Source organism: Neopelma chrysocephalum, unplaced genomic scaffold (assembly GCF_003984885.1).
Source record: "Neopelma chrysocephalum unplaced genomic scaffold, ASM398488v2 Primary Assembly neopelma1_136, whole genome shotgun sequence".
NCBI lineage: Eukaryota > Metazoa > Chordata > Aves > Passeriformes > Pipridae > Neopelma > Neopelma chrysocephalum.
In genome coordinates, this window is record NW_020897798.1 from 284695 (window position 1) to 301746 (window position 17052).

Consider the following 17052-nt stretch of genomic DNA (forward strand, 5'->3'; position numbering starts at 1 on the left):
CGGAACGTTTTAATGCTCAGTAACCACTGAAAATATCCCTGCGGGGCTTCCTGCCACAGCACGTGATGTTTGGACTTTGGTTGAATGTTGAATCAATGTTTCCTCCAACAGGTTTTGGGGTTTTTTTAGCGCCTAATCTGCAAAATGTGCACAGCCTCACAAATAAATCAGGGTAAAGCTTGGCAAGCACACAGGCCCGCTGACAAACCACAGCCTTCAGACTGTCCCGCAGCCTAAAACCCAGCTCCAGGTTTTCTGCTGCTTGAAATCAGGTTTATCCTACACATTTTTAGCACCTTCAAAGCAGAGTCCATAGCCTGGCTCCTGGGGCAGGGTTGGGCACCGAGAGCAAACATCCCCAGGAGGGAAGTCAGGGATGAATCCCCCTGCAGCTGAGCCCCTCTCCCTCTCTGTGTAGGAGAGCTGTTCAGGGAGTCAGAGCACCCAGCTAAGACTTAGAATCATGGAATCTCCTGAGCTGGAAGGGATCATCCAGTCCAATCCTGGCCCTGCACAGGACCCCCCAACAATCCCATCCTGTCATTGTCCAAACCCTCCTGGAGCTCTGGCAGCCTTGGTGCTGTGCCCACTGCCCTGGGCAGCCTGGTCAGTGCCTAGCCACCCTTTTGGGGGAAGAACCTTTTCCCAATATCCAACCCAAACCTCCCCTGGCACAACTCCAGCCCTTCCCTGGGTCCTGTCACTGCTCACCAGAGCAGAGATCCGTGTTTGCCCTTCCACGTCCCCTCGTGAAGGACTCACCTGCCTCCTGCTCACAGCCCCCCTCCCTGTGCCCCGTCTTTCACCTGAGGAAACTGCAGCCTGTCACACTTGTCCCTCCTCTTCTCTAGGGATGTTCCTGGCTGAAATCATCGAGAAGTACTTCGTGTCCCCCACCCTGTTCCGAGTCATCCGCCTGGCCCGTATCGGCCGCATCCTGCGCTTGATCAAAGGAGCCAAAGGAATCCGCACGCTGCTCTTTGCCTTAATGATGTCCCTGCCTGCCTTGTTCAACATCGGCCTCCTGCTCTTCCTGGTCATGTTCATCTTCTCCATCTTTGGCATGTCGAACTTCGCCTACGTCAAGCACGAGGCCGGCATCGACGACATGTTCAACTTCGAGACCTTTGGCAACAGCATGATCTGCCTGTTCCAGATCACCACGTCGGCCGGCTGGGACGGGCTCCTGCTGCCCATCCTGAACCGGCCCCCGGACTGCGACCTGGACAAGGAGCACCCGGGGAGCGGCTTCAAGGGCGACTGCGGGAACCCTTCGGTGGGGATATTTTTCTTCGTGAGCTACATCATCATCTCCTTCCTGATCGTGGTCAACATGTACATCGCCATCATCCTGGAGAACTTCAGCGTGGCGACGGAGGAGAGTGCGGACCCGCTCAGCGAGGACGACTTCGAGACCTTCTACGAGATCTGGGAGAAGTTCGACCCCGACGCCACGCAGTTCATCGAGTACAGCAAGCTGGCGGACTTCGCCGACGCCCTGGAGCACCCGCTGCGCGTCCCCAAGCCCAACACCATCGAACTCATCGCCATGGACCTGCCTATGGTAAGTGGGGACAGGATCCACTGTTTGGACATCCTGTTTGCCTTCACCAAACGCGTCCTGGGGGACAGCGGGGAGCTGGACATCCTGAGGCAGCAGATGGAGGAGAGGTTTGTGGCGTCCAACCCTTCCAAAGTGTCTTACGAGCCCATCACCACGACGCTGCGGCGCAAGCAGGAGGAGGTGTCGGCCGTGGTGATCCAGAGGGCTTACAGGGCTCGTTTGGCACGACGGGGCTTCATCAGCCGAAGGCCTGCCTCCACCAAACTGGAAAACGGGGGAGCCAACAGGGAGAAAAAGGAAGGAACCCCGTCCACGGCGTCCCTGCCGTCCTACGACAGCGTCACCAAACCCGAGAAGGAGAAACAGCAGCGGGCGGAGGAGGGGAGGCGAGAAAAGGCAAAGAGACAAAAAGACACCAGGGAATCCAAGTGTTGAGAGACACACACACACACACACACACACACACACACAAAAAAAAATTAAAAAAAAAAATAGTAGAATTGTACAAATTAAAAAAAAATATTTGCAAGCGGGAGGAAAAAAAAAAAAAAGATTGTTTACAAACTTCCTGAAATAATCTCAATACAGAACAGCTGTGGAGACACTTACCTGAAGATCTTATACCAAACATAGTCTGCTTACTGTGTGACAGCGTTGCATCTAAAGCAGTGACCTACCACCTGTTTAAAGGACCCTGTAAACAAACATTTAAACACACAAAAAAAAAGGAAAAAAAAAGGATTTTCTATTGTTTGGGCAGGTGGATACTGCATGTTCCACATCAGTCAATGCAACTTAGGACAAACAAGCAAAATAAACCACACACACACACACACACAGAGAAAAACAAAACCCGCTGCTGGGATTCATGTATTTTCCAAAGCAGCCCAAAATGGATTTTATTTTCCCATTTTGTTGATTATTCTTGAAAGAAAACCCAGAAGTCACAGTGTTAACGGGTTTGTTCATGCAAAACTGGATTTGCATTTAGTTAAGCAGCAGAAAAAAAAAAAAAACAGAAAAAAAAGGGAAAAAAAAGTTAAAACAAGTAGAACAAAAAAAAAAAAAAAGGAAAAACCGAAACAAAGCACCCATTGAGCCCATTGAGTTGTCATAAGTTTATTTGAGATTTATTATCTGCATTCTACTTTCTACATGGGCTTTACTTGGTTTGGGAGATGGGGTAATCGGGTACCTTCAGCCCGGAGGCAGCTCGGGCTGATCCTCCCCAAAAAAAAAAACAAAGTGCTCGTTAACGCGTAGAAGCGAATTTGCATGATGGCATGACCAGGGACCATGCATGAGGAACCACGAGACACGCAGTCACCTGTCCACAGGGGTGTGTTAAGCCATAAAATTCGAGGCAACTCCACTGAGTATCTACCGCACACTGTATTTGGAGAGAAACCTTAGTGATGCTCCTGCCCGGCACCAGTGCGTCCCAGTTCGTAGTGAATCTTCCACAGACCTGCCAGTAAGAGAAAAAAAACCCAACAAAACCCCACAAAACCGGACAGAAACCTATCAGACCCCAACAAAACTTATCAGACCCTGGCAAAACCCCAACGAAACCCAACAAAACCTATCAGACCCCAACAAAACCCCAACAAAAACCTATCAGACCCAAACAAAACCCCAACGAAACCCAACAAAACCTATCAGACCCCAACAAAACCTATCAGACCCCAACAAAACCCCAGTGAAACCCAACAAAACCTGTCAGACCCCAACAAAACCCCAACAGAAACCTAACAGACCCCAACAAAACCCAACAACAATGCAACGAAAACCCCAACAAAATGCCAACAAAACCCCAGCAAAACCCCAACAAGCAGATGAATGAATTGTGTGTGTCTGTTTAACAACTTTTGTCTTTCTTTTCCATAGAGCCATCTCTTTTGCACACTGAAATAGAACAAAATTCCAAATGCTGCTCTGGACCTCACCCAAGGGGAGAGGATAAATCTGGGAATGGCTTGTTATCCATGTCACTGTAAAACCCAAAACCTAGGGCTTCAACCAGCCAGCAAGGTCAGTTGTATCCTGCAATATTTAGCGTTAATGACTGTCCGGCCTCCGTCCTGCGGCGCAGACACTTCTTTTGGGAGAGATAAAAGCTAAAAAAAAAAAAAAGAAAAAAAGAAAAGCAGCGTGTTATCTCTGCTGGTGGGAATTTGGGGGGCTCACCCATGAGGTGGGGGACGGGATGGGACTCCCCCTTGGCTGCCCCGTGGCCATCGGGGGGAAACGTGGAGCTGAACCCCGGGATCCTCCCGGTGTTGGGAGCGTGGCCCTTCCTGGTGTAGCCAGGAGGGTTTTGGGGGGACACAGCCCTGCAGGGGCACAGGAGGAGCTGTGGGGTGCCTTCACCTCCCTTCCCATCTCCCACACCTCCACCACGGCCCCGCAGAGGAGGGGGGAAACCGGAGCTACCTCTTGCCTGGTCTCGCTGCGGCAGGGAAGGACATCACGAGCCACCTCCAAAAGCATTTCTGTTCCCTCATCCCCAGCTCCGTTTCGGGGCGTCCTCACGACTCAGCCGCTTCTCAGGCCAGCCCCGCTCGGGTTGGGGGGGGTCTCTTCAGGGCCAGGGGGGGCTCGGGTGGGTGCAGGGAAGGGGGAGCCAAGGGTCGGCGCGGAGGTGACGTTTTGGCCCCAACCAAACCAAGGGTACCCAGGGCAGGGCGAGGGGGGGGGGGAGAAACCCAAGACGCCAGAACTCGACAGGAGGGTGAATCTCAGTTTGCATAATCCCATAACCCAGAAAAACACGACAGGAACCACTTAAAAATAAACCAAACCCAAGCAGGAAGCCATCCAGCAGCCATCTGTGCCACCGGGGCGGCCACGGCACGGGAGCAGCTCTGCCCCCATAGCAGGGACCTCGCCTGTCCTGCCTTGCCCCCGTTGCTCCAAGGATGGGATGTATAATAATAATAATAACAACAACAACAATAATGGTGATGATGAAACAAACAAAACAAAAATATGAACCGTAAATCTTCATACATATGTACAGGCTACGTTGTAAACAGCACAAAAAAAACCAGAACATTAAAAGAAAAACAAAAAAAAAAAAAGGAAAAAAAAATAGCTGAAAAGCGTGGTTGAACTTTTTAAGAGACGTTATAAATACTGTAATATATCATTTTATTTTATCGGCATGCCTTTTTGTAAATACAAAGAACTACAAAAAAAAATTATAGAATGGCTTCTGGCTTATGCCATTGTCCATGGTTATTTTTATTTTTTTAAGATTTTTTCTGTTGTCCTTTAAGACTTTAGATAGCCAGGAAAAACGTCCCCCAAAGGAAAAAAAAAAACACCCAACCAAAAAAAAAATTCCAAACCAACCCCTTAATCCCCCCCAAAATAGATTTTAACAAAAGCTTTATTGCAAGCGATCTTTGCAGCAGCAAAAAGTCTCCACTTTTGGGTTCCAATGTGCAATAAGTCGACCACTTCTATGCAAGATTTGGCTGAACTTCACAATTGTCCTCAGGCTGGGCTGAGTCTCGCAGGTGACGCTCGGTGCGTTCGTGCTGGCAACTCATGAAGCTACTCAATTCCTTTAAAATAAAAAGTCCCTTCAAACTCTGTATAGATATTTATTTTTTTAATGCTAGATCCCTATGAAACAGGAGGTTGCTGAGCAGGAAGGGGAGGGAGGAGGTTCTTCAGCCTCTCGGCGGCTGGAGTTGGTCCTTCTGCTCAAAAAAGGGGGTTTTTGGGGTGGTTTTTCTCCCTTAGTTTCCTCCCTCAGCTGAGGGGGAGCAGGACACAGTGGGGCTTCACTGGGTGAAGCCAAGGGGGGGAGGAAACTTGGGGCCAGGAGCCTCAGGGACTTTCGTGTGGCACCCAAAAACCTCCCAATCCAAACTCCTGCGCGGAATTCACCCTCTGGATTCAGGGTTGTGGGAGCAAAGCCAGGGAGGGGGTGTTGCCATCAAAAAGACAGTAGCCAAAAATCACGCCCACGCCGAGCAGTTCCCTTCTCTCCCCCTCCTCTAAAACCCTCTCCCTCCTGGGTTAAATCTGTGACTCCAAAGCGCCGAGGGGAGGGCGAGAACAAAATGCCAGTCCCAAGCTGCTTCGCTCACTTTTCACCTTTTTTTAAAATATAGAAGCCAACGTTGAACAAAAAAAAATTCAGGCAACCCCGCGGTGTTCCGTAGAGGCCACACCTGAGTTTGGATTATTTAATTTTCTGCCGCAAAAGTAAAATAAAATAAAATAAAATATAAAATAAAATAAAAAAACCTGTTCAAGCTGTAAAAGCTCAATAGCGAAGATTAGTGTATTAGAAACTGCATGGTGGCTCATACCGGTCTTAACCCAACATGATTAACAATTACTATAAGCCAAAAGAAAATTAAATAAATGTTACCCTTTTCACTGTACAAGGGAAGGTTGTCTTGGTGTCCCAGTTATTTGCCTGGTTGCATCCTCCCTCCCCTCCTCCTCCTCCTCCTCCTCTGCGCTTCCTCCGAGGCTTTTTCAGGGTGGTTTTTGTGGAGCAGAGTGAGGTGCAGGAGAAGCTGCTGGAAGGTGTTTGGTGTTACCTGGTGTTGGGTGCCCACACGGCTCAGCCCACGCTGGGTCTGTGGGGTCTCTGCCTTTGGGGGGGCTCAGAACCTGCTCAGGGCTCCCATGGCTGGGGCAGGTGGGTGCCCTTGGCAGGTCAAAATGCCCCGTGTTGGATCTGCTCTGGCAGGGGAGGACGTTGTTGGTCTGTGGTGTCTCACGCTGGAACCCAACCCCTCACCCTGGAACCCCTCACTCACCCTGCAACCCCTCACCCTGCATCCCCTGACCCTGCAACCCCTGACCTGGAGCCTCCGACCCTGCAGCCCCTCACTGACCCTGCAGCCCCCGTCACTTGCACTAAAAAGACCCAAAAAAGGACCCAAAGCAGCTGCAGAGCCCCCCCCGAGTCCTTGCCCGGGGCAGGTCGGGAGCTCTGAGCACTGGTGCTGTTTGGGGGATCCCCCCGCCAGGACCCAGCACTTCCAGACCCTGAATTCCCACCCCTGTTCTTGGCTTCCCTTCTCCAGATCAACCCTCATCCCATGGGATGCCCCGTGGAGTGACAGTGGGGTCGGTGGGGACAGATGGGGGGTCCTGCTGCTCAGTGGTGCTGAAGGGCCCCGGATTGGGGCTGGAGCCGGTGGCAGGTGACCCCTCACCTGCCCCCCACCACCAAGGGCTGAGCTGGGTGTGAGCCCCTTGCCAAGGGCAGGACTTACCCTGGAGTTGAATGTCCCAGGCGTCACCTTGGAATTGGTTCTCCCTATTTGAGTTTTGGTCGCCCTGGAATCATTTTTCCTGTTTGAGTTTTGGTCCGATTTGCTCAACAAATGTGAATTTTCCTGCTTGGTTGAGGCCGGGTTAAAGCAAACCACTGGCACTGCAGGGCCCAGAGCGTGGTTGTGCCGTCCTGCACCTCACCAGTGCCACGCAACGGCAGCACTGGTTTAACTGGGGCGCGGGGACGGAGCATTCCCAGTTCTCCCCATCTGTAAACGGGGTGGCTCATTCCCTACCTCACAGGGGTGTTGTGAGGCTTAGTTTGTGATGCGTGGAGGGTCTCGGGCACCCGGGGCTGTGCAGGCAGAGCGGGGCACTGGGGGGGGCCCGGGGGGTGCCAAAAATGCTGCTACGAAAGTCCCGCACCCTCCGCCCGGGGCAGAGGCAGCTCCTCCCTCTGACACCCCTCTCAGGCCGCTGGGGCTTCACCCCGAGCTGTCCCTGCTCCCCCCTTCCCCCCTTGGCTTTACTCTCTGTTCTGTTTGACCCGAGGAGAGGAGGAGGATGGAGCTGGGGGAGGGAGGAGGAAGGCGATGGAGGAACGGGCTGGGAGTTCCATGTCTGAACTTTTGAGTTCCTTTGTACTGTACATCTTTTTACTTTGGAATTTGCAATAAAGAGGTATGTCCATCTTGTTTTAACAACTTCTCCTGGCTGCCCTGTCGTTCTGTAACCTTCGCACAGCAGCGACCGCCTCCCCAGTCCCCAAAATCCACACCCTCGGCCCAGACAGGTCATTCCCTGCCAGGGCAGGACTCCAGGGGTGGCTTTGCAAGGTGGGGCTGGTCTGAAGCGTGGATGTCCAGCACCAGCCCCTGCCCTGGAGGAGCCCCTGAGCTCCTTATCCTGAGAGAGTCACAGCTTCGAAACCCCCTGGGCACGACACAAAGCTCATCCCAGCCCTATCCCAGCACATTCCAGGAGGAATGAGGGAGGCTTTAGGGAGGCTGAGCGATGCTTTAGGGGACACACCCTGCCACAACCACCCTGCGGGTCCACGCTGCTCCAGGGGGACCTGCAGCCCTGAGCAGCCCCTGTGGCTGTCGGGGACCTGCCCTCGCTCTGCTCCAGAGTGAACACTCCAAGACCCACAAACTCCCTCCACCACCAGCTTTGAGCTGCTCCTCGGGCTCCCCGCGGCCGAGGCAGACGCTCCCCAGCACGGGGGGGCCGAGGTGACAGATGGCAAAACAGCCCCTCAGCCCCTCACCCTGCGGAGCAGCCACTGGGTCTGACCTTCACTGACGGGCAGGAGCCACCTGAGAGGACACAGGGACAGCTCCGTGCCAGGAACTGGCCACGCTGGTGCTTCAGGAAGCGGCTCCCCGAGGGCAGCGGGGACCATTCCATTCAGGAGGGAAAAAAAGCATTGTGTAAATTGTGTAGATTTTAACTGTTCTGCTCGTCTCGGGGTTATCTGTCCTTCCCTTCCTTCTCCAACGCTCGTGGGCCACTTGGTTGGATTGATGCAAACCAGTTCTTGATATAAAGAGAAGCCCCCAGACCCCTGGTGGCTCCTCAGCCCACCCAGCTCCCAGGTGGCTTCAGGAAAGCCACGAGTGTCATCCCAGATGACTCCAAGCAGCACAAAATGCCTCTGCCACAACTCGTCAGGTCACGGGGGTTAAAATTACCCTCTCGCCTTTAAATAATTAACCCCTGGTGCTGGCTCAGCCCGAGAACCCAGCAGAGAGGTTTTACCCCCTCCCTGCCCTGGCAGGACCCCACGCTGGGGCTGCAGCCCAGGGAGCTCTGCCCGGCTCCATCCCTGCCACAGGGCACCTTGGCATCCAGTGACAACCAGGGACATCTCCAGCACAGCCAGGGGTGACGGGGGTGGCTGGTGGCCATCCAGCCCCGGGTAACCCAAGGACGGGCCCCTCCCTGCCCGGGAGAACACACAAGGTCGGTCTCTCCATCTCAGTCCCTCCGCGAGGCTTTACTGGGTCTCGTTTTCCCTCCCGGCAGATTCCGGGCGATGCTCCGGTGTGGGAACCATCCCAGTTTCAGGCGGCCAAGAGCCTCCTCCAGTGGCAGTAGTACATCAGCGTCCCGGTGAGGAGGGTGGAGGTGAGGAAGGCTCCCAGGACGCCCAGGACCACGGGCTGGACCCAGCCCAGCGGGTCGCGGCTGTACCGGGGGGGCCGGTGCCGCTCCAAGAGCAAATCCCCCGTGCCAGGGGCCCTCCTGCCCCGCTCCCCCCCGGGCTGCAGCTGCACGGAGCTGAGGTGCTGCACGCTCCGGCTGTATCCCTCCACGTTCTTCTTCAGCTGCAGGCTCCGGTCTTGGTTCAGGTTTTTCCCCAGCTCCCGGGCGATGTCGGAGCGGCCGACCTGGCGGAGGCTCCGGACCAGCCGGTCCCAGCTCGTGGCCTCTCCTGCCGTCACCAGCCAGTGCCGCAGGGCTTCCGAGCAGCGCTCGGGGCTGCGGCGGCTCCGGCGGGGGCGGGCGGGGCTGTTCCTCTCGGAGAGATGCTCCGGCTCAGGCTCCAGCCCCTGCAGTTCCTCGTCGGGGCCGTTCAGCTTCTCCTGTAGCCGGAGGCACTCGGGGCGGGACAGCAGCTCGGCGATGCGTTCCATGGTGTGACGGCCCACGGTGGCCGCCACCGTGTCATCGGCCCGGCCACCCACGGCCAGCAAGAGCAGGACGAGTCCCAGGGGCACCAGCATCGTTCGGGTACCGGCAGGGATTTGGTGCCCCTTGGCACCAGGGACGCAGAACCCCCTGCTGACCTCACAATCCCCCGCTGACCTCACAGAGCCGCGTGTTCCAGGGACGTCCGTCCCTCTGTCCAGCCACCCCTCCAGCCACGACATCCCCCTCAGCCTGGAGCATCCCACCCGCATCCGTGGGATTCACCCGGGCTGGGATATTCGGGCTCTGCAGCCGTCCCCGCCTCTGCCAGCACGTTTGGAGGGGCGGGATGGGGACAACCACTGCCCCCTGGGACACCTCCACCACCCCCGTCCCACCTCCCAAAGGCCGCGGCAGCAGCTCGCCTGTCCCTCCCCAAGGAGGGGGGGATGTAACACCCGCCCCCCACGCCGGGACCTGCCTGTTCCTCCTCTCCCACCCCAAATCCACGGAGCAGAGCCGGGTTTAGCTTCGCTCGGGGTCAGGGCGGCGACCCCGTAACCACGAGGTGGCAATGCAGCCCCGAGGTGACAGCGCAGCCTCGAGGTGACAGCGCAGCCCCGAGGTGACAGCGCAGCCCCGAGGTGACACCGGCGCTCCCACTTTCAATCTGGGTGTCGATAAAAGCTGAGATTTCCCTGGATCTCCTCGAAAAACCTCACCACGGAGGCCGCGGGGCTGTGCCGGCAGCAGGTGGAGGAGCCGAGCCCCCCTTTGCTGGAGGAGGAGGAGGAGGATGGAGCCTTCCTCCCATTTTTCCGCAGCCTTTCTCCACAGCACCCGAACCTCGGGGGTCCCAATAAAAGCCGGATTGTTCCTGATGTTCCAGCGCCGGCACAAAGGCTCCAGCACCTCCCGGCCACCACCCAGGGATAACACCGTGTCCCCTCCCTGCCACCACCCAGGGATAACACCGTGTCCCCTCCCGACCTGGGGGTCCGGCACCCAACTCCTCACCCTCCCACCCACCGAACCCCTGCCCCCCTTCCCCCGTCATTCCCAGCCCCCCCCTGCACCTCCCCCGTACTGGGGGGGTCCTCCCCAGCAGCCAAACCTGCCCGAGACCCCCCTGAGCCCCCCAAGGACCGGGGGAAGGGGAAGGGGACATTCCAGCAGGGCCCCCCCTCCTCAGCAGGACATCGGTGCCACTGCCCGAATAAGGGAAGGGCAAAGCTGGACCCCGCACCCATCACCCACAGCAGGGGATGGGACACCCCTGACGAGGGAAGGGGGCACCCTTGGATCCCCCCAACACCCCAAACAAGGGCAGGAGATTCACCTGGACCCCCATCACCCCTAATAAGGGAAGAGGACACACCTGGACCCCCCCCAGACCCACAACAAGGGAAGGGGACACACCCGGACCCCCCTCGCCCCCAAGGACAGGAGTTGTTCATGTAATCTCTTTAATACTGTGTAATACTTTTCTTCTTTAAAATACAGCATTTCTTGAGGTAGACCATCCCAGCCCTAGAGCTTGTCTGTCTCAGACATCAATAAGACATGAATTAAATACTTTCATGTACAATATGTTGCAAAATGAGGTAGAAATGGTTACAGAGAGTGTACAAATAGGATAATAATAATAATAAGTCTTCAGGAACCCAGCACCACTTTTTGGAGGGGGGTGGGGGAGGAGCAAAGGGGGTGCCCTGGTAATGCCCTGGACGCAATAGGAAACTGTGAAAAAAATTGGGAAAAATTGGGAAAAAAACTGGCAGACACTTCGGGGTGGGGGGGGGGGGGGGTCCCCGTGGGGGGTCTGTTCTCTCTGCATGTGCAGACCCTGAGGTTTGGGGGGGCTGCTCTGAGGGGGAGGGCCTGGAGCAGCTGCTTCCCCATCTATAGAGCACTAAAAAAAAAAATTAGGATTTTTTTTTAATTAGGGGAAAACCCCCACCCCCACAGCGATGCAGAGGGGTGGGGGGTGAGTGGATGGGTTGGGGGGGTTCATGCTCTGTGCAAAACCCCTGGCTCAGCCCTGACAGGTTTTTGGGGGGCCGGGGAGAAGTGATTTCCCCAATCTGTGGCCACCAAAGCTCAGAGGAGCCGAAATTCCCTGATTTTAGGTGAAAAAGGAGCAGTGTCAGCACCGGAATCCTCCCAGCAAAGCCCGGGCGACCCCTGTGTCCCAAACCCACGCTGGGAGGAGGATCCCCCCCCAATCCCAGCCTGGCTCTGGGAATGGGGACCCCCCCTGCTCCAAAAAGTGGTGCCAGCGACAGCTCCCAACCTACGGCACTAAACTTCCCGTTGAAGACACGTTACTCCACCAAACGCTACAATAACAATGTTAAAAGCAAAAATTAAAATAAAATTATGGCATAATATACGTGGAAAGCATCCGAAATACATTCAAATTTCATCTTTGTAACAGCTTCAAGTTTATTTTTTTTCCTTTTCTTTCTTCCTTTCTTTCTTCACCCCCTTTGGAAGCAAATGCATGAGGCAGCTTTGTCCCAGGTCAGAAAACTCTTTAAAAAATCTCTTTTTTTCCTTTTTTTTCTGAGAAGATAAAAAGAGTTTTTAAAAACACATTCTTTCATTTTTTTCTGAGGTAATTCTTTTCCTGAGTAGTTAAAAAGAAAAAACAAAAACAAACGAACAAAAAAAAAAAAATACTACAGACCTTACAAAAATAAAAACCCGAGTCTAGGATATTCAACAATCTACAGCATTTTACTCCAAAACCTCCCGGTTTTGGGGTGTCACTCCCTGGTTTTGGGGTGTAACCCCCTGGTTTTGGGGTGGAACTCCCTGGTTTTGGGGTGTCACCTGGTTTTGGGGTGTCCCCCCTGCCCCTCCCTCCCCAACCAAGGTCATCGCCAGGGGCGAAGGGGCTGCTTGGCTCGGAAGACGCCTGAGGTATTTCTGTTGGGAACAACAAAAGCAGTTAAAAAAAACAATAATAAAGCTTTTGGGTGGACGGGGGGAGCTCGTGCATCCGGCGCCGGAGCGGATCCCGACGGCGGAGATCCGGATCCCGGGGCGCCTCCAGCCCCGCTGGCACCGCTGGTCCAGGGACGGGCAGAGGGGGAAAACAATAAATAGGTTTATCCTGAGTCATGGGCGACACTCCCGAAAAAACCACGGAGGGGAAATTCCCTGGGTGAGTCCGAAAGAGGAGAGATGAGGTACGTGGTGCTGCTGGGAGGAGGGATCCGACCCCGCCCGGAGAACCGGAGTCCCGCAGACCCCAACCCCGCATCCGTCCCCCAGATCCGGCCCCGCAGCCTCGGGGTCCGTCCCGGTCCCCCCCCGCTGCCGTCAGTGCCTGGTTCCGTACATCTTATCCCACTCCAGGAACAAGTCCAGCTCCTTCTGGGAGGCGGCGGGGCGGACCTTGCAGAACGCCTTCTCCAGGTCCTGGTAGGAGGTAGGGGAGGGTCCCGGCAGGGCGCGGCGCGCGGCCCCGGCGTGCTGGCAGAGCCGCAGGAGCTCGGCGCCGGAGAAGCTCTCGGTGCGCTGGGCCAGCGCCGCCAGCTCCCGCTCGCTCAGGCAGCAGCTCTGCTGCGCCAGGGCCTGGCGCAGGATGTGCCGGCGCGCGGCGCCGTCCGGCAGCGGGATGTAGAGCCGCGTGCCGAAGCGCCGGTGCGACGCCTCGTCCATGCTGCCCGGCCGGGCCGTGGTCCCGATGACCACCACGTTCTGCTCGGATGAGGTAGCCACGTTGTCCAGGTAGGAGAGGAGCTGGGACTTGAGGTTGCTCGCCTGCCCGCCGTCCCCGAGCAGGGCCTCGGCCTCGGTGATGAGCACCACGGCGGGCTGGCGGCAGCTGGCCACGAAGAACACGGTCTGCAGGATCTTCTCGGCCTCGGCCTTCCAGGTGGAGAGCAGGGTGGCCCCGCTGAGCCTCAGCAGGGTGGAGCCCAGCTGGGTGGAGATGCAGCGGCTCAGCAGCGTCTTCCCGGTCCCGCGGGGGCCGAAGAGCAGCAGGGTCCGCAGCGGGTGGCTCGCGCCGCTGTAGGCGCCGGGGCGCAGGATGGGCCACACCAGCTCCTCCTCGATGGCCGCCTTCACCGACACCTGCCCGGCCACGTCCGACCACTGCACCGGCGGCCCCCGCTCCACCACCTTGGTGTTCACCAGCTCCAGCACCAGCGGGTCGACGTTTTTGGGCTGCTCCTCCACCGGGGCGGCGGCGCCGCCGCCGAACACCGGCGCTTTGGGGGGCAGCCGCAGCGGGAAGGGGGGCCCCGGCTCCGCCGCCCGCTCCCCGTTGGCGAGGGGGGGGCTGAACTTCTCGAAGGGCTCCGCCGGCCGCAGCGGAGCGTCCCCGGCGCCGTAGGGCGGCGAGACCACGCCCTTCATCTGCTGCCCGCCGTACTTGCCGGCGTGTTCCTCGGCGCTCCCCGCTCCCGCCGGCCGCTTCCCGGGCTTGAAGGCCACCTGGGGCGACTCGGCGAACCCGTTCCCCCGGCACTCGCCGTTGTCCGACATGGGGTAGGGGGACTTTGGCTGCTCGTAGCTGTATTTCCTGTACCTGCCCTCCCCGTCGTCCTCCCCGCCGACGTCGAACGCCTTCCTCTTCAGCGCGCCCGCCTCGGTGCCCAGCGGCGGCACGGCCAGGGGGGCCAGCCCGGCGGCGCCCTGGTAGCCGTACCCGGGCACCCCGGGCGGGCGGGCGGCGGGCGGCGGGGCCGGGATGGGGGTGGGCGCCGCGATGCCGGAGGGCAGGTAGGAGGCGGGCGGGTGGGGCGGGTGGATGCCCCCGTAGCCCGGCTGCGGCGGGTAACTGCCGGCGGCGTAGTTGTACATGGGGCCCGAGGAGCCGTAGCCCGGCACCAGGGCGGGCGAGGGGTGCGGGGGCTGCAGGAGCCCCGAGCCGTGGAGGGCGGACGGGTGCGGGGGGGGGAGCGCCGCCGCCGGCTGGGCGCAGTAGCCGGAGGGCAAGTAGGTGCCGCCGTAGCCCGAGGGGTACTCCTGAGACGCCCCGAGCCCGCCGGAGCCGGCGGCGGCTCCCCCACAGGAGTTCCCGGGGTACATGGGGTCAGCGAGGTTGGCCGACACCACCGGGGAGCCGCCGAGCCCGATGGCCCCGCCGGCGGCGGGCACGGCGGGCGGCACCACCCCCTTGGCGCCGGGGAGGCCATCGTGGATGGGCGTCAGGGGGTAGGTGCCGTCGGAGCCGTGAGCCCCCGGCCAGGGCTCCCCGTCCCCCTTCTGCCCGTTAACGGGCCCGAAGGCGCCATCCCCGTATCCGCCGAGCGCCGGGCGCTCGTAGGGCGCGTCCAGCACCCCCGAGTACTTCTCGGCGTACCTCTTGAGGAGGTTGGAGGCCGTGAGCGCCGAGATGTCGTCGTTGGCCCAGGCGTAGTTGAAGCGCTGGCGGGTGCTGGGGTACAGGTCGGACTTGTGGGCCGGCGAGGAGGTGGTGGAGGAGACGTCCAGGTGCTGCTCCGGCCACTGGTTCAGGGACTGGGCATGCTCTGGTGACCAGTGCATCTTCGACAGACCTGTGGGGACGGGGCAGCACGGGTGAGAGCGGTGAAACAGGGACGGGCACCTCTCTGAGTGGAGCGTCCCCAAAAACCTGGGCTGGCCTGTCCTGCGCCCCATCACACCCCCCCGACTGCAAACACCTGCTTCAACTCACCCGAAACTTTCACAGGATCCCAGAATTCCTGAGGCTGGAAAAGCCCTCCAGGATCACCGAGTCCACCCTGTGCCCCATCCCCACCTTGTCCCCCAGCCCAGAGCACTGAGTGCCACCTCCAGTCACTCCTTGGACACCTCCAGGGATGGGGACTCCACCACCCCCCTGGGCGGCCCCTTCCAAGGCCTGACCATCTTTTCCACGCAGAAATTCTTCCACCCAAAAATCCCCTTTGACCGCGGGGGCCTCCACACCGCGGCGATGCCGGGGTCGGTGTCACCCTCTCTTGCTCCAGTCCCCAAATACCAGCGGCCCCTCAGGGTGGTGGCAGCATGTCCGTGTCCCCCTCCCCACCCTGCTGTGGTCCCCCTGTCCCCCCCATCCCACACCCATCGCCTCCAGGGACACCGACACCGGAGCCAGGCGGGGGCCTCGTGCCCCCCTCCCTCTCCGCTCGCAGCCTTTAAGCCACTTTGTGGCCACGGCACAATTAGATTACTTAATGCTTTAATTGACTTATGGGGCATTTGTGCTTCCACTTTGGATATCAAACTTCCACAAGAGGATTTAGACGGTGGCTTTGCGTGGCTTGAGCCGCCCTCCCCCTGCATTTATGGCCATTATCAAAGAGCTCCTTGGTGGATAAACCCGCAGCAGATCCTCCTGGAGCCGCCCGCGGAGCCGGCTGGGCACGGGGGGCCTGGGGGGCACCTGGGGGCAAAGGCACCAGGAAGGGAAAAAGGAGCATTTGGGAACTATAGAGTTCCCAAATGAGGAATAAGACATTTTCCTTAATTTTTTTTTTTTAAGGAATTAAAGCCCTGAGAGTTTCCACCCTTGTTCAGGGAGGGCTGAGCACTGTGCAGTCCTGCAGCTGCTTCTGCCCCCCCCAAAATATCCAGCTGGAAATGCCCAGGGGTTTGGGGGGCACCAGGAGGTGTCCGACTGTTCCAGGACCCGCTGCAGCACCGAGCCCAGTGTGGAGCGTGGCAGGAACGAGGTGCCACCAGCACAACCAGCAAACCCCAGTGGCATTCCCAGGCTTCTGGAGTCAGGGGAGCAGCTGCCCACAGAGACCTCCACCCTCCTGGAGAAGGGAGGACCATGGAAATCCACATCCATCTTCTCCTGTCCTGCAGCATCCGGCAGTGCCAGCCCTGTTTCTGCAGAGAACACCCCGAGGATGGACACAACCCCACAGCAACCAGGAGCGCCCAGCGTTTCCCCCACGGATTGATCCCAACGCCTGAACCCCGCTGCTCGTACACCAGCTAAAAACTGGCATCTCAGGATGGGCCCAGTGATGGAATTGCTTCTACAATAGCCTGGAAGAGGGTGGCCCACGCCATGGTGGAAGCCCATCACGATGGCACAGCTCCTCCAGCCCCCATTCCCGAGCCCCGGATCCCGGGGCAGGGGGTTTACACGGTCCCGAGGCGCCAACCAACCCTTTAAAGGACAAGAGAAGGCATTTGGGAGAAGAAAAACCCAAATCCATGGAAAAGCCCGTCGCACCCTGGAAAACGCGGGGAGGGGGAGGGCGGCGGGCAGGGAGGAGTTGTCAGGGCTGAAATGGGACGTGAATGAGCGGCGGAGCGGGACAGATGTTTCAATGCTCCCCTTGGCAGTGTGAGAAAATTACTGTCCAGTGACCAAATGGCCGGGCCGGTTCCCACCCTCGCTGCTGCCCATTATCCCCAGCGCAAGACAAAGGCGGGCAGGGGGGCTGGGCAGGGAGAATCCTATTGTTCCCGCCCGCCCTAATTATGGAAATCTTGTTAATCTATTCAGCAGCGACTCTGAACTGGGCTTTTGTTCGGGGGTTTTTAGCGGGGGAGCGCCACCGAGGGTGTCCAACGGCTCTCGGGCGTGGGGACGGGGTGCGCTGCCGCCCGCCGCCCCCCACCCCGGGAGAAGCTCCGGCCACGAGGCCTCGGGATGCTGGGCTGCC

At 58.2% G+C, this 17052-nt stretch overlaps 2 protein-coding genes and 1 long non-coding RNA gene across 4 annotated transcripts in view; 2 read left to right on the plus strand and 1 right to left on the minus strand.

Annotated features, from left to right (window-relative positions):
- Positions 1-3053, plus strand: part of SCN8A (sodium voltage-gated channel alpha subunit 8) — a 51805-nt gene extending 48752 nt beyond the window's left edge. For both annotated transcript variants that reach the window (XM_027699050.1, XM_027699049.1), the window contains exon 27: positions 852-3053. In XM_027699050.1, the coding sequence (XP_027554851.1) occupies positions 852-1999 (1148 nt within the window). In that variant the 3' untranslated portion in view covers positions 2000-3053. The remainder of the gene's footprint in view (positions 1-851) is intronic.
- A 6636-nt stretch (positions 3054-9689) lies between these two features.
- On the plus strand, positions 9690-10338 carry LOC113975255. The gene is made up of 2 exons (XR_003536794.1): positions 9690-10032; positions 10071-10338. It is a non-coding gene; the product is annotated as an uncharacterized LOC113975255 (long non-coding RNA).
- A 2427-nt stretch (positions 10339-12765) lies between these two features.
- FIGNL2 (fidgetin like 2) lies at positions 12766-15108 on the minus strand. The gene has a single exon (XM_027699079.1). It carries the CDS (start codon positions 15062-15064, stop codon positions 12773-12775), a length of 2292 nt encoding a protein of 763 aa, XP_027554880.1. The 5' UTR covers positions 15065-15108; the 3' UTR covers positions 12766-12772.
- Between the last annotated feature and the right edge of the window lie 1944 nt (positions 15109-17052).

Excerpts from the sequence above, each read along its gene's own strand:
- FIGNL2 (XM_027699079.1), bottom strand. The coding sequence starts at position 15,064 with ATGGGGCGCAGGACAGGCCAGCCCAGGTTTTTGGGGACGCTCCACTCA.